The sequence below is a fragment of the Nicotiana sylvestris genome, chromosome 12 (genome assembly GCF_000393655.2).
Source record: "Nicotiana sylvestris chromosome 12, ASM39365v2, whole genome shotgun sequence".
Taxonomy (NCBI): domain Eukaryota; kingdom Viridiplantae; phylum Streptophyta; class Magnoliopsida; order Solanales; family Solanaceae; genus Nicotiana; species Nicotiana sylvestris.
This window is the reverse complement of record NC_091068.1, coordinates 9,950,381-9,966,907: the sequence shown is the minus strand read 5'-3', so window position 1 is coordinate 9,966,907 and position 16,527 is coordinate 9,950,381. Positions and strand designations below refer to the sequence as shown.

Here is a 16,527-nt window from a genome sequence, read left to right as displayed (position 1 = left end):
CATTTGTTCTTCCAGTGCAGCTATTCTGCCTACATCTGGAATTCAATACTTCAATGACTAGGAGAAAAGAGGAAGGTCAATAACTGGGAAGAAGAAACAGAATGGATTAGCAGAAAAACAAGGAACAGCAGACCACGAGCACAGATTCTACAATTCTTATATGCCGCTACTGTTTACTATTTGTGGAGTGAAAGAAACATAAGAAGATTTCAAGACAAAAAGAGAGAGGGTCGACAAATCCTTAAAGAGATTGTAATACAAATGCATATAAGAAGACAAAAATTTAACAAATGGATGAGAGTCCATTTGGAAAGGTATTGGAAAGAGTTTTTTTAGACCTTTACATAGATAGGAAGAATTTGGAGACTAGTTATAGTCTACGTTCAAATTCAATTCCTAGGTGGCTTTCCAAACACGCTCTAAATCTTATAGTCACATCAATTATTTATAGTGGTCAAGAGTCAAAGATAGAAGTCGAGGACCAATAATGCACCTAGCGTCAGAGGGAAAAAGAAAAGGGACCCTATGTGTGTTTGAACAACCAAGGAGAGAAGGAACCATCGGTCAAAAGTCATCTTATTCTTGAGATTAATATATTGCCTCTCCAATAATTGATTATGCCTTGTATCCTTTTTGTTCTTGTTCTCGATCGGATTTCTGCCTTAAGCAAAGAAGAAACAGTTGGTTTAGTTTAGTCTCAGGAATTGTTCAATGGAAATAATTATTAATGCAGTAGGTGGTTTTGTTGTTGAGGTGGGGAAGTTGGTGTGTAAATGCATCTATCCTAAGATTGAAAATACCGTCCGTTTCACATCAAATGTTCAAAGTGTAAGAGAGGAAATGGAGAGGCTAACAAAGTTTAGAGATGATATCAAAGGGAAGGTGGAAGGAGCTGAGAGAGAAGGCTATAAACCAAAACCAGAGGTTCTCAAGTGGGTCGAACATGTTCAAAAGCTGGAGACTGACTGGGAATCTATGAAAGAAGACATTGCAGCGGCTCAGATGTTTGCATATAAATGTTGTCCAAATTGCAGTCTTCGCTCGCAAGTCTCCACTCAAGCACGAATCATGCGAGATCAACTTTGCGACCCTAAAAAAATGGGAGAAAATTTTGGATCCAGTTTGGTGGTAGAAAATTACCAGGTGAAAAAAGTGGAGTACATCCCAGGACCATCAATAGAAGGCCAGTCAGCAGCAACAAGAAATCTCAACAAAATCCTACAACTCTTAGAAGATGATAAGGTAAATTAATTGTTGAACTTAAACCATTCCAAGACTAGTAATTTTAAATTGTTTAGGATTGGTAGCTGCTAATTTACAACAACGACGACAACAAACCCAGTGTGATCCACGAGTGGTCTTGGCCGCAGTAAAAACAATTCCTGTTGATAGTTAAGGTAGATTTTGTACTAGTACTACTCTTTACTAAAGGAGGTTAAGTTGAAAAAGTTGAGATCAAGAAATTATGATCAATGCCCTTCTGCTCTAGTTTGCTAAAATTCTTCTTTATAACAAATTTTCCATGCATGACTTGTGGGTAAATTTCTTTTTGGGTAATTTGAATCCTTTCAGGTAGGCATCATTGGTGTATGGGGTATGGGAGGAGTCGGCAAAACGACTTTGGTGAAGAATCTGAACAATGAGCTCCTAAAGACTGCTACGTCAAGCTCTAAACTGTCTTTTAGTGTTGTGGTATGGGTTACAGTGCCCAAACCGCCAACAGACATAAGAAAGGTTCAAGCACAAATTGCCAACAGATTAAACCTAAAGGTAGACAGTGAGGAAAGCGTAGAACGCATTGCCAGCAGAATTCATCAGAGGCTCAAGGAAGAAAAGAGTTTCCTTCTTATACTCGATGATGTTTGGCAAGCTATAAATTTGGATCATGTAGGCGTGCCCCAACCTGAAGATCCCGCAAGAAGCAAGGTAATTTTAACTTCTCGTTTTGTTGATGTTTGTAGGCAAATGAAAACAGACACCGAAATGAAGGTGTTGACATTTGATGAAGATGAATCTTGGCAAATGTTTGTCAAAAATGCGGGAGATATTGCCAATCTGGAGCATATTCAACCAGTTGCAAAGGAAGTTGCAAAGGAGTGCGATGGATTACCTTTAGCAATCACTGTCATCGCAGCATCTATGAGAGGGAAGAAGAGGGTCGAGCAATGGAACGATGCTTTGGGATCACTTAGAATGTCCGAACCACACAACACAGATATTAAAGATAACGTTTACAAGGTCATCAAGTGGAGTTTTGATTCTTTAGAATCTCAGGATATTGAATTATCCTCAGAGCAAAGAAGCAAATATGTGAACAAAAGGGGAGGTGACATTCAAAGTTGTTTCTTGTATTGCTCCTTATATCCAGCGGTTATGTCAACAAAAGATATCATACATTGTTGGTGGGCGGAGGGGTTCCTTGGAGAACGTAACACATATGAAGAAGCCTACAACAGGGGAATCACAATGATTGAGAGTTTAAAGGACGCCTGCTTGCTAGAAACCTATAAGTTGGATTCCGTGAAGATGCACGACGTGGTTCGCGATGTTGCTATATGGATAGCTAATTCCTTTGGGAATGAACACAATTCTCTTATTCAAGCTGGAGTTGGGTTGACTGAGATATCACATATTAAAATGTCTACTTCTGTCAAGAGAATATCTTTCATAAGCAACGACATTGAATGTCTACCTGATGGCTTGATGGAATGCCCAGAGACAACAACTTTACTTTTGCAAGATAATCATCCCCTTGAAAGTATTCCCCATGAACTTTTTTTTGCATTTCCAGCCCTAAGAGTTTTGAATCTGAGTGGAACTGGTATTAGAGCACTGCCTTCTTCCATCAATAGTTTATATCAATTACGTGCTCTAATACTAATAGATTGCCGCTGGTTGACAGACTTACCACCTATTGGTAATCTTTGCAATTTGCAATTGCTTGATTGTGATTATACAAGGTTACATCGTCTGCCGCAAGGAATGGACAAGTTGACAGATCTGAGGCGTTTAACTGCAAATCATTTAGAGAGCATCGACCTAGGAATTCTTCTCAAATTGGCTAGCATGGAAATGATAAATGTGCTGGGTAGACGTCCTGTATCAATTTCTTTTGATGAGCTCTCCTCTCTACAAAAGCTGACCTCTCTTTACATCAAATTGGATAGCTCATCAGTGTCTAATAGAGACCATACCTGGATGTCTAGATTGAAAAGATTTCACATTGTAGTCGGGGAAGAGCCAATGCGACAATTTAACAATTCACCAAGGAATATAGCTATTTCCAAGTGTGAAATTTTCAGTAAGGGAGAGCTCTCAGGCATGTTGCAGTTTGCTTCAAATTTGTACTTGCAAAACTGCAAGGGTCTCAGGAAGTTGATTGCACACAACAGTTTTGATGGAATAAAAGAACTTATAGTAAGTGACTGTGATTGTGATTTCAAACCAGCAGAAGAAGGAAGTGGACGGCTTAACCCTCTGCCAAATCTGGAACATCTCTGCCTCAGCTTGATATATAATTTAGAGAGTGTATCTGATATCAGTCATCTTCTGGGTCTAAGATTTTCCAAATTACACAGACTAGATATTGTCTATTGTCCAAGATTGAGATGTCTCTTTAATGTTGGTGGAGCTTTTTCTGTACCGAAACACCTGGAACATATTGCAATTATCGATTGTTATGAGCTGGTAGAGTTGTTTGTACAATGCAGCTCAAGTCAGACGACACTTGCCAACTCAGAAATTCCAAGAGTTGGGGAGTTACTGTTGGAAAACTGTCCAAGCTTAAGAACTCTAGGCGAGCCACCGAATACGTGGGAACAACTGGAGGAACTTCGTTTGATAAAATGCAATCAAATAAGGAAGTTGCCTCTCTCTATTCAAACTTCCAAGAACATCAAAGTAATAAAAGGACCATCAAAATGGTGGAACCAATTGGAATGGGATTCCGACAACTTCAAGTCAAATTTAGAGCATTGTTTCCAACCAGTTTAATACTGACAAAAGGATCAAAGTTGAGGTGATTTACCAATAAAACTTTTAGATTTCTCAAGTCAGTGGTACTATACTTGATTCTTCGTCCACTAGCATCCTTTTATTTAGAACTAATAATTTGGGCATTTACAAGAAAGATGAAGAGATAGTCTACTGGTGTAGCTTTGAGATATGTCCCGATTCGAACATTTTGTTGCGGGTGAAAATCATGTATACCTACTCTCTTTACTTAAAAATAAAGACACTCCTTTCAAATGCATATTTTTACCCTCTAGATCATCAACCATTTTCTCTTCCTTTTTTCTAAAAAAAAAAATTCTTTATTATCATGATATTTTTATTCTTTTATTAGTCTATGTTCACCAAAACTTAAGGGCATTTAAGTGAAACCAAAAGATAGTACAATGCTAACTGACTACCTTCATGTAGTAGGTTAGCAAGATCCTATATTATTTCTGTAATAAAAAAAAAAGAGTGAGAAGGTAATAATCAAAGCATATAAGATAATGATGTTCAATAATGTAATAAATGAGATGAACAAATAAATTTAGTTTAAAAATAATTAACTTGTATCGATAATTTTATTAATAGGAATCAAAACTAAAATCTACTTACATAATTGAGAATGAAAGAGGAGAATTTTTTAACATATACTCAATACAGATAATACAAAAAAAAATATTATTTAAAATAGAGGCTGATTTTATAACAAGTTCCTAAAACATTTCTATTTATACTTTGAATGAATTTTAAGTTACAAATTAGAAAATAATTCATTAATGACAATCAAAACTCAAAAATCTATATCCAGATGGAGAATAAAAGAGGAAGTGAAACTTAGATATACATGCTCACACCTATACATATTTAATGTACGTAATATTAGAATATCAATTATAAAGAATAGTGGTAGATTTCAATCAAATTATTCTATGTAAAAATAGTGGTAACTCATAAAATGATTATTCTATCTATAATGTTAATGTATTTAAATTAAATCTATAGTAAGAGATATCATTATTTTAATTGCAAGTAAAACACCTTGGTAAAAAGGAAAATATGATCATATCTAGTATAAAAAGGTGTTACAAAATTGGGGGATTGGAAATAAAAAGAAACCTAGTGATGTCCTATAAGTGGGGTCTGGAGAGGGTAGAGTGCATGTAGACGTTACCCCGATCCTCGAAAGATAGAAAAGTCATTTTCAATAGACCCTCGGCTCAAGAAAGATAATTGGGGAATTGGAAGTCGAAAGGTAAAATTGGCATTGCGTAAGATAGGAGGGTGAGAATATCTTATGTTCAAAGTTGAGGAGTTTTATTTTTAATTGTTGTAGTTTTCATCCTTTTGTATCTAAAAGAAAAAGGAAGTCATGAAATGGAAAATATTTACATTTGAAATGTCTGGAAGTGATGATACAAACTGCTGTAAATAGTTTTAATACAATTCCTCCATTTTCTTTCCTTCCCTTCCCCTATTGACTCAAGCAAATTCTTTCATTACCTCCCTAGACTGATCACTTTTATAAGGTCTTAGATCCACTCTTAACTTTATCGCGGAAAACTTATACTTAATAAAAACAGATTAAGGGTGTGTTTGGTAAGATAAAAGTCATTTTTCAAAAAATATTTTTTGAAAAATAACATATTTTTTGATTTTTTTATCCTGGTAAATATTTTTTTGTTGTTTGGTTGGAGAGTCCAGTACCCACTGAAGTGAAATCCGCTTCAGCATCATCAATAGGCACAGAAGAAATGGAAAAAATTGGATTTGTGGACTCGCCTAAAGATGAAGGGGAAGAAATATTTCCTAAACGGACTGATAATATTGTCTAAGTGTTATATGGAGTTCATAATTCAAATGTTATCAAGTATGCTGAGCTTGACTCTTGATAATTTTGCGTGTGAAGTCTGAGTAACTGCATTAAGTCACACTATTTTTGTTGGGCTGAGCTAATGTGTCCATGTTTTTCAAGTATCATGGCACCATCAAAAAAGCGCCAAGCCACGGGTCCATCCTCAAGCCGCCAAAGGGCAGCTCCTGCACGTCCCTATGACAACAACAAATTTGTCTCCCCTGAGGCTCAGACCCGTTTTACAGAGAAGGCTGCCAAGAAGCCAATTCCGGAGAGGGGCATCAATATCAAAAAGGTCAAGGAACGATGCCCCCACATGTACAATGAGTTGATGGAGCGGGGTTTGCAGGCCTTCATTGACGAGCCAGGGGAGGCTAATGTAATGGTTGTACGCGAATTCTATGCTAATCTATCAGAGCATGTCAACCATGTGATCACAGTGCGCCGTAAGGCGGTGGATGCCTCCATTGAGGCGATACGCATAGCTTATCAATTGCCCGACCCTCTGCCTAAGAATACTGACTTTATGAATATGGCCAAAATCCAACCGATGCTAAGTGGGAGTGCTTCTTTGATGAAATTTGCACACTAGAAAAAATGATAGAGTGGCTGGAACATGGAGAGAAGTTCCACTCATCCGTCTTAACTCCAGAGGCGAAGAGCTGGCTGTATGTGATTAACAGCCGCCTTATTCCCTTCACAAATACTACGGAGGTGAATGGACCCCGGACTGCATTGATTTGGTGTTTCATCAAGGGTCTTCCCTTCGACATGGCCAAAGTGATCCACGACGAGATGTTTATCCGATGCCCCCAACGCCAGTATGGCTTCTTTTTCCCATCTTTGGTGACTAAGCTTTGCACGAATGTGCAGGTGCCTGAAAATACTGGTGTGGACGGGCTGGTACGAAAAAGCCATAAGATCCGACCTGGAACGAACACCACGGGGGCAGCCTCAACAGCAGCGGCAGGTGGAGAGGATGAGAGTGGTTCTGATACATCAGAGGAGGAAGAGCAAATAGATGTGGAGGGCGAAGCGCAGGCCCATGCGCCCAGCGCAACAGCTGCAGCATTGTCACGAGCAGCGTTCTCTTCAAAACTGCCAGAGTGTCCCGGCACACCATATTGGAGCAGGAGGTGGCTGGTCTACGCACCTCTATGTATGATTTGGGCACTCGTGTGGACGCGATAGCTGACCGACAAGCCAAGTCGGAAAAGAAGTTCATGGGTTGGCTGTGAGCTTTGGGGCGTACGTGCAACGTGAACCCCGAAACCATTTCCGATCAAGAGTGAAGCTTCAGGGAAGTCTCTTCACCTCACTGTTCTTTTAAATTTTCAGCCATGGGGACATGTCTTCTTTCTTAAGTGTGGGGTGGGGGATTCCTTCATTGTATATTGTATGTAGTTGTACAAATTGACGGGTTGTTTTGTTTGTTTCATGTTGACTTGATAGTTTTTGTTAAGCAGGAGTAGTTTTTTTTCTTGTTAATTTAGATAAATGGCTCGGCTCGACGACGGACCCCTTTCGACGGGGTTCTTGAGGGGCTGAGTCGAGGAAAAATAAATAATTTTTTTTGTAGGCTCTTCCTGATGACGGATCTTTTAGACGATTTTCTTGAGGAAAGTGAGTCTAGAGAAAACAACAATTTTTTTTTTCTTAGGTAGTGTAGCGATTCCCCCTGGTTTTTCTTTAAGCCGCCGTTCTTTTCCAAGGGTTTAGCTTGAACCGGGCATAGGTAGTTTTTATTTTTGTTTTCTTTTTGATTTGTAGATTAGGATAATGGGCTACGAGCTATAAAAATTGAAAGAGAACCCATAGCGTTGACACACCTGAACACAATAGACCCTAGAGTGTAACGCTTAGTCCTAATTGTTAAATCTCACTGAAAGTGCCTTAATTTGTATGTTTGTTACTGAATTGAATTCTCGTAATGGAGCGTCTTGATGAGCTGATCTGAATGAGTCATATGTCATGTGCGGTGAGTATTTGTGTAGTCCATGTAGTGTACTTATGTTTAGAACTTGCCCGGTATGTGAGTTGAAGCGAAATTTTAGGTGATGCTCGGTTTGAAAAATGATGTTAGGCTTTCTTTGACCTTTTTAAGCTTAATTGCTTATCACAAATAAAATTTGTCCCTAGTTAACCTTTTTGAGCCTGTAGACTTTTGTTTGGCACCCGCATTACAAGCCTATACCCTTTTGTTCTTAATTGACATTGTTTTGATCCTTTTACCTCTTAAAGTACTTTAATTGTGAGAGGAGCGCTAAAAGAAGTAAGAAGGAAATAAGTGTGGGGTGACTTTTGAGTGGAACCAATAAAAGGGTGAAAGGTGCACTTATGTTGTAAACGAATACACCACTAGCAGAAATTGAGTGACAAGACGAATAAACTTATCAAAAAAAAGGGGGGGGGGAGATGATTACATTGTGTCTTGTTCCAGCTAGCGGGAATGAATTAATAGAGTGCTTAAAGAAGAAAGGAGTATTTGTGGGATGATACTGTGTGTGAATAAGAAGTGGGTTGAAGAATTTGTGCTAAAAATTGCTCATGTGATGTGTTAAAGTGCTTAGGAGTTGAGACACTATTCCTAAATACATCTTACCCATCCCTTAGCCCACATTACAACCATGAAAAGTCCTAATTGATTTTGGATCGAGCTAGCCTACATTAGTAGAGATTTACATTAAGGGCAAGCTTATGGTACCAATTGCATGCATGTGACCTCTTTTGTGAGAGTGAGTGATTTTCTTGATATATGTGAGTACATGAATTGAATGTGGTGGATTGAACTCAGTTTTTGTTGATGTAATTGTGAGGGCATATGATTCGTGACGGAAAAACAAGTCTTGACTTTTGTGTAGAGTACTTTGAGGAAGTGTGAATATTGCATGGCACTTGAGAGTCGACTTTGAGGCTAGGATTGTTCACTGCTAGGCGTAATACATATACATTGTTCTAGGTGTAATGCGTTAAGGGAAATGGTTGAGTGAAGGATTCTCTAGAGAGTATAGTTGATTGCTCGAGGACTAGCAATGAATTAAGTGTGTGGTGTTAATAATAGGCGAAATCTAGGTGATTTAGCTATTGTTTATGCTTCCGCTTGATTATATTCCAATGACATATTATGGTTAATTGATGAAAAATAGGCTTTAATTGTGATATGTATACATTGCAGGATGAGGAGCCTATATGATGCTTTCAAGAGGATATTGGAATGATTTATGAGCAAGAACAATCCCTCGGAGTCGAGTGCGCGCAAGGACGAGACGAAAAAATGGACGAAATCAAGCTCCAGGTGCGCGAAGAAACGCGCGAAGTCGCGTAGTAGTTCGCGAGTATAGAAAGGCCGAGGCAGAATCATGCGTGAAGAAATGCGCGAGCTCGCGAGTGTCCGGTCCGTAAAAACGTTATTTTGGGGTAAAATTGGAAATTTGTAGGGAAACCCACTTAACCTATATAAAGTCAAGCCCGTCCAAGGTTAAAGTATCAAGTTTTTCATAGTTTAGTGGAAGAAATAGAGAGGCAAGAGGCAATGAGGAGTTTTGACCATCAAGTTCTTCTTTTCTTCTCTTGTTTTTGTTGTTTTGTGATGAAATTGAACTTATTTATGATGAACACTAGTATGAGTGGCTCAAACCCATTGTTCTGGGGTCATGGGTGAAACATGAATGTTGCTATTTGAAGTTTAATTCTACAAAGTTGGTTTATCATATTGGGTTGTTTACTTAAGTCTGCGTTTAATTATTTTGCTGAGTAACTAACAGTGAAATACTATCTACGAATCTTTAGTTGGACTCGAAAGTGGGAACTTTAGATTGCATATAGAATTAAATAGAGCAAGTTCTTGAACCCGAGCCTCGGGGAACAGATTTGCAATTGGGATAGACATATACCCAATTGTCTTGCTTGGTTGAAATACAGGAATTGTAAATGCGTTCTTGTTAATTTTAATACTATAGACATATAGGCGTTGAGTTGACTTGAATAGGCGAGTAAGAACTCGACAGATTCTTATGAGTAATATCAACTCTGTCAATCAATAACCCAGATAAATTGATTAGTCATTTTGAGCCAAGAACACAATACGATTGTTGACTATGCCCGTGACCCTGGAATATCTTCTCCTACTATTTGTTACTCGTAATTGCTATTCGTTTGGGTACTTATTTTAGTTAGATTAATTCTTTATAGTTTAAGTAGTAAACAATTACATCTCTCTTTAGTGAACAATCTCTTGGGTAGATAAAGAAATTGGGTTTGAATCAGTTAACAGTTAATCATAAGTCTTCGTGGGAACGATACTCTACTCACTACTCTATTACTTGACGATCACGTGCACTTGCGTGAGTGTTTTGGTCGCAACATTTCTCAATTTTCTTGTGGTTAATTAATGTTTTCCTCCAGAACATACAAGTAGTGGATGAAATAAAAAGTATAATGGAGATGATATTATGGGATGAATTAAACTGAATATATCACTTGGTGAAGGAAATACAGATATCAAATCTATTTTTATTGTATTAATTTATACAATATGATTACCTTAGCAGCCTTAATTTCTAGATCATCAACCTTGATATGTTTTGACACGGGTCTTAATAGGCAGACGAAGAACAAATCAGACTTTTCAAAGGCCACGTTTTGCGTGTGCCTGGAGGAGTACATGGATAAGTGTTAATAAACAACGGAGACTGTAAAATAAACAATTTTAACCAACATTTCACTTGACACTTTAAACTAAGGTTTAGAGTGTGATTGTTTGAAATAGCATGAGTGAGAGCAAGAAGCTTAATTAAGCTTGAAGATGGGCAGATTTATTGTAGTTGGAAGAAAATAAATCTTATATTTCTACATCAGATGCACGTCCTTTTCGATCAATTTGTTACACCAGAAAGAAAGAAGTGTCCTAAACAATGAAGTCTAGGGAGCCTTAGCGCAACGATAAAAGTTGTCGTAGTATGACCAGGAGGTCACAGGTTCAAGCGGCAAAAACGACTTAATATAGAAATCGGAAGTAAAGCTACGTACATAAGAACCAATGTGGTCCTGCCTTATCCGAACCCCACACCCGCACATAGTAGGCGCTTAGTGCGCTAGGCTGTCCTTTTTTAGTAAGCAAGAAGTGTCCTCAACAGTGAAGTATAGCTAGTAGTACTTCGATATACTCTGTGTGTCTGAGCACAGTTCATTCGGATACTTATCGTATCAGCATTTCATGTTCTTATAAAATACGCGAATATAGATCTTCCTAGCGTTAAAAAAGCATATAATCATGAAAAATTCATGGTCCTTTGAAGATGAAGAAGCCATAACCTCCACAAATCAGTATCAATATAAAAAGAATAATGAGAAAGTAAATTCATCATTTTGATTAAAATTGCTCATTATAGATTGCTCGTTTAAGTAAAAAAAATATGTTAAAGTGTGAATTTCTTATCCAAGTTTCCTCCTTCACTTCCCTCACAATTCCTGTAAAGATCTCCTCTGACTGTATTTGACACAAGAATAATGTTTAAGGAGTTAGGTATACAGACAACATGTTTCAGTATTTACTTCTGTCAAAAAAGACCAAAATGTTAAGGTCAAATTGCAATACAAGAACATACCTCAAGAATAAAACCGGTTGGTATTTTCCATAAGCCTGAAAGAGCCGGGGCAGAATGTTTCTAGTGCACGATGAGCAAGACCAAAATAGAATACTTGGAGTGCATGTTCAGTAGCGCGACTTGGGAAGTAGACGAAGACGTGAGGCTTGATTCACAAGTCATCCGTATGAGAGAAAGTTTCAAGTACCTTGGGTCTGTTATACAAGGGAATGGGAATATCGACGAGGATGTCACACATTGTATTGGAGCTGACTGAATGAAATGGGGGCTCACTTCTGGTGTTCTTTGTGATAAGAATGTGCCACCAAAACTTAAAGGTAGGTTCTATAGAGCGATGGTAAGACCAACTATGTTGTATGAGGAAGAGTGCTGGCTAGTCAAGACCTCTTATGTCCAGAAGATGAAGATGTCTGAAATAAGGATGTTGAGATGAATATACGAACATACCAGGTTATATAAAATTAGATGGTTCGAGCATATAAATAGGAGAGGCAATGATGCTCCAGTGAGGATGCACAGTGTATAAAGAAGTAAATAATCTATTGCCCTTGAGGTTTTCAATTACATGCACAAATTATTCTATAAGAAAGGTGAACACATACATATTGTTGTAATTTGTTTTTATCCGATTCTTTGAAGCGGTGCCATCTGACACCACTTTGTCGAATTTTTTTTATTAAATACATACAGTCAACCCTCTCTATAACAGCCACGTTTGTTTCGATATTTTTTCTTACTTTTATAGTTAATGGTTATATACCTATAACAACATTTGATGTTTAAATATTTCTTGCTATTATAGATAAAAATTATCAAAAAACTAATTTTTTAATGTTATTTAAAAGATAAGAAAATTATTCAAATTTAAAATCTCAAAAGATATGCATATTTCACTAGTTAAATATTGAAGAAAGCTAATATACTTTCAATAAATTCATAGCTAAACGTATAAAGATTTAAACTCTAAGACAACCATTTTAAATCTATCTAGAAAAATAAATTCTCTCAAGATTGATTAAAGAACTTTGTAATTGTAGCTTGTTTCACTGATTTCATTCTCTTACTAGCGATATAACGCTTGAATTGGCGAAGATTCGTATCCAAATTTTCAGCAAAAATGCATCCGATAGCTTTCCCTTTAAGACATCTAAGAGCTTAATTGTAACGACCCGACCGGTCGTTTTGAGCATTTGCACTTCGCTCGGTAGTTTGGAGGCACGAATAGCTCCGTATGATGTATTAGAACTTATGTGCAATATTTGGATTCATTCCGAGTTGATTTGATATGTTTCGGCGTGCGTTTTTGGAAGTCGAAAGTTCAAAAGTTCATTAAGTTTGATTTGAGGTGCATTTCGTCGTTTCGATATTGTTATGTGTGTTTTGAGGCCTCGAGTAGGTCCGTATTATGATATGGAACTTTTTGATATGTTTAGACGGGGTCCTGAGGGGCCCAGGTGAGTTTCGGATAGGTTTGAGTTGTGTTGCGCTCGTTTTTCTTATGTTTCGATGTCGTTTTTCAAGCATAAATGGTATCACATTGAACAAATGAGCTCTGATTTCTGTTTTTATTGAAGCATTAGATCCGTATCGTAATTATGGAGTCATAGAAAAAAGGATCGTCAAATTTGGACATCATATGAGGATTTTATGGTTATTTTACTAAGAATTGGGTTGCCGGATTTTTCAGATTAATTATGAAATTGTCACTGCTGCGTATTTAAAATATCTGCACTATTTCCAAATATTGAAACCAACATATCTCCTTTAATATAAGGTCAAATGGAGTGATTCAAGAACCTAACTTGACTAGAATTTCACAAGGAATCCATTGGAGGTATCAAAAGTAAGTTTCGAGATCTTTTGGCACAAGAAACGAGGTAGAACAGTGTTAAAACGAGAGTTTTGTGCATTTAACATATTTTGAGTTGGGGAGCTCGGAATTGGGCAATTTTTCAAGGCGCTTTTCAGCATATGAATTGGGGTAAGTGTTCTCTATTCGGTTTTGGTTATCTATCTTCGATTTTCGTTTTTTGTTGATGAATTTTAAAGAGGAAATTGAGAGTTTTGACATAAAGTTTCATAATATGAATTTTTGAGTTTTGAACACCGATTCTGAGTCGGATTTGAGTGAAACTAGTATGGTTGAACTCGTAATTGAATGGGTTGACGGATTTTGTGAGTTTTATGGGGTTCCGAGATGCTGGCCCAGGTTGGGCTTGTTGGCCGATTTTGGGCTTTTGATTAAAGATTCAACCTTTTTTTTTATTAGGATTGGTTCCTTTAGCATTGTTTGATGTATTTGAGTTGTTTTTAGTTAGTTTCGAGCCGTTCAGAGGTCGAAACGCGTGGGATGGTATTTTTGGAGCATCGCTTGGCCTGCTCGGCATTGGTATAGGCTCGTTCGAGGTAAGGAACTCTTTTGAGCTTAGTGCTGAGGGTATGAAACTCCAAACTATGTGTTATGTGATTGGTTTTGAGGTGACACACATGCTAGGTGACGGGCGTGTGGGCGTGCACCCTGTGAATTGAGACTCTGTTGTTCCCATGGCCTTGTATAGTGGCCCTATTTTGTGGATATTTGTGTTTACACCATGTGGTAAAGTAATTGAGCTGTCAATCATGCTAAATATCATGTTTAGACTTCATCGTAATATTGTTTGTACCCATAGTAGTTATTTCTGGCTGTTATCTCACTGATTTTCACTGATATTTTTGTACTCAGTCATATTCATGCATTCATATCATATCTCTGTCTCAGTTGTTATTATCGATACATCATATCATTGTTGTCGGGCCAGATTCATGACATTGTGTGCCCTTGAGTGAGACTGGAGCGATTCATGACTGGGTGAGGCCGATGGCCTGAGTGAGAATGATATTTTTGGATCGGACTGCACGCCACAACGATATATTGGTTATATTTATGTCTATGGATCGGGCTGCACGCCGCAACGATATATGGATCGGGCTGCACGACGCATCAATATATTGCTTGGGATGAAGGAGCTCCTCCGGAGTCTGTACACCCTCAGTGAGCGCAGTCGACTATATATATATATGGATCGGGCTGCACGCCGCAGCGATTATTACACAATACTGAGTGATTTAGTGTGCTGAGTATTGAGCTTAGTAGGAGAGGATGCGAGGCAATGAGATTGGCTACTCTGAGAGTGTGAGTACATGTATCATCTCTGAAATACATGGCATTTATATGCATACATGACATACATGCATAGAGATGCATTTTTCTTATGCTAGATAGTATCACGTCATTCATTACTTATTATACACATTGATATTAGGGTATGGAGAGACACTTTATACTTGTTATTTGGAAAGAAAATAAGACATTTTATTTATTGTGGAAAGGATATTTTAAAAAATTACAGTTTTCAAACTTACTCGTACTTTTGGCACTTTCGGTAAGAGATCTGGGATTTTCTTTCACTGAGATATTTGAAAAGCATGACCATTTTCTGGAATTGTGAACGAGCTGAGTATTTTATTTTTGTATTTTTTTTTTACTTATATTATGTTGTTATGAACTGTCGTGGAAATATTGGCATTGGACCCGATCCTATGTTAGCTTGTCACTGCTTTCAACCTAAGGTTAGGTCTATTACTTACTCGGTACATGGGGTCGGTTGTACTGATACTATACTTCTGCACATTGCGTACAGATGTCGGTTGCTGCTGTTGTTGTGCTCAATGGTTGCGAGACTTGAAGATGTACTGGCGCCCCTGTTGTAGCTGCCTCCTTTGTTCAGGGTAGCCTTAGCTTATAAAGCTCTGTTTATGTACTTTTCAAACAGACTGTGTATCTGTTTCATTGTTGCTTTGTAAACTCCATTCGTAGAAGCTCATGATTTGTACTACCAGTCCTTGGGAAATGTATAAAATTCTGTAAATTACTTTCATTTAATTGTCTTGTTAATATAATTGAAATTGGATAATTAATAGTTGGCTTACCTAGCGGGTTGGATTAGGTGCCATCACGACCAGTGGATTTTGGGTCGAGACATTAGTAGTTAAATTTCTATCTAACTATTTTTTGGAATTTGTTCAATGGAAAAGATATCATGTGCAAATCTTCAAATCTTACATCTTATGCAAGATAGAAACTTTGTTTAAAGGAAAAGATTGTAGGCATAATTTTAGAATTATTATTAGTATTCTTAAAAATTCTTCATGGCTGTTATATCAGGATAATTTTACAAAGAGCGTTCTGCTATAAATATAGTTGTTGTTGTTATAGGTAAAAAGTTGTTATAGAGAGGTAAAATATAAATGTAAAAAATCGGTTCTGAGAAAAACTTTGACTTTAATAGTGAATGACTATTATATAGGGATGATGTTATAAGGAGGTCATTTGTCTAAGTGTGCCATTTTTCTAATATGTAGGTGTGTAGTTTTGTAAAATTTTGAGTCTCTTTTCCTATAAAAACAGCAGTTGTAAAGAGTTGAACTTCTGGACTGAAACTGAAAGGCAGAGGAATTTCCTGCACAGAGATGCAGAGTTTCAAGCTATAAGTTGATCAGAGGAGTTTGCTGTGATGTATTTCCTGTGATGTCTTAAGTTTTTCTGCCAATAACTTTTCCTTATTTATACTATTTTTTCTTTCTGGTTCTAATGTTTTGATTGCTTTGATGTATACTGCAGTGGTGAAGCCAGGAAATTCACTAAGAGTGTTCAAATTTTACCCTCCGGTGAGATATGAAAGGGTGTTCAACATCTATTTTTTAATCCGTAACAAGTAATATTGTACCTTATGAATAGTATAATTACTTAGCGAAGGATATTCAGTTGACTACCCTTGAGCCAACATAGCTTCGCCCCTGGTATACTAAGTAAATTTTTGTTTTTTGTTTGTGTTGTGTGATCGTCTTGTTAATTTGTAATAAATTGGTATTGATTCTGTGTTTAAACACTTTATTGCATTCTTAAACTGTACATTAACGAAGGGATTAGGATTCAATTTTTTTATGACAGTAACCTTCCTACAAGTTCATATGACATAATGACAAGTATAATACAAGTATGAGCTAAACTATCATTGTAGGAAGAATAAAAAA

General features: G+C 37.2%; 1 protein-coding gene across 1 annotated transcript; it reads left to right on the top strand.

Moving 5' to 3' along the window:
- The first annotated feature begins 479 nt into the window (after positions 1-479).
- Positions 480-4,004, top strand: LOC104242439 (disease resistance protein At4g27190-like). The gene is made up of 2 exons (XM_009797489.2): positions 480-1,242; positions 1,573-4,004. Exons 1-2 carry the CDS (start codon positions 712-714, stop codon positions 3,991-3,993), a joined length of 2,952 nt encoding a protein of 983 aa, XP_009795791.1. The 5' UTR covers positions 480-711; the 3' UTR covers positions 3,994-4,004.
- Positions 4,005-16,527: the final 12,523 nt, after the last annotated feature.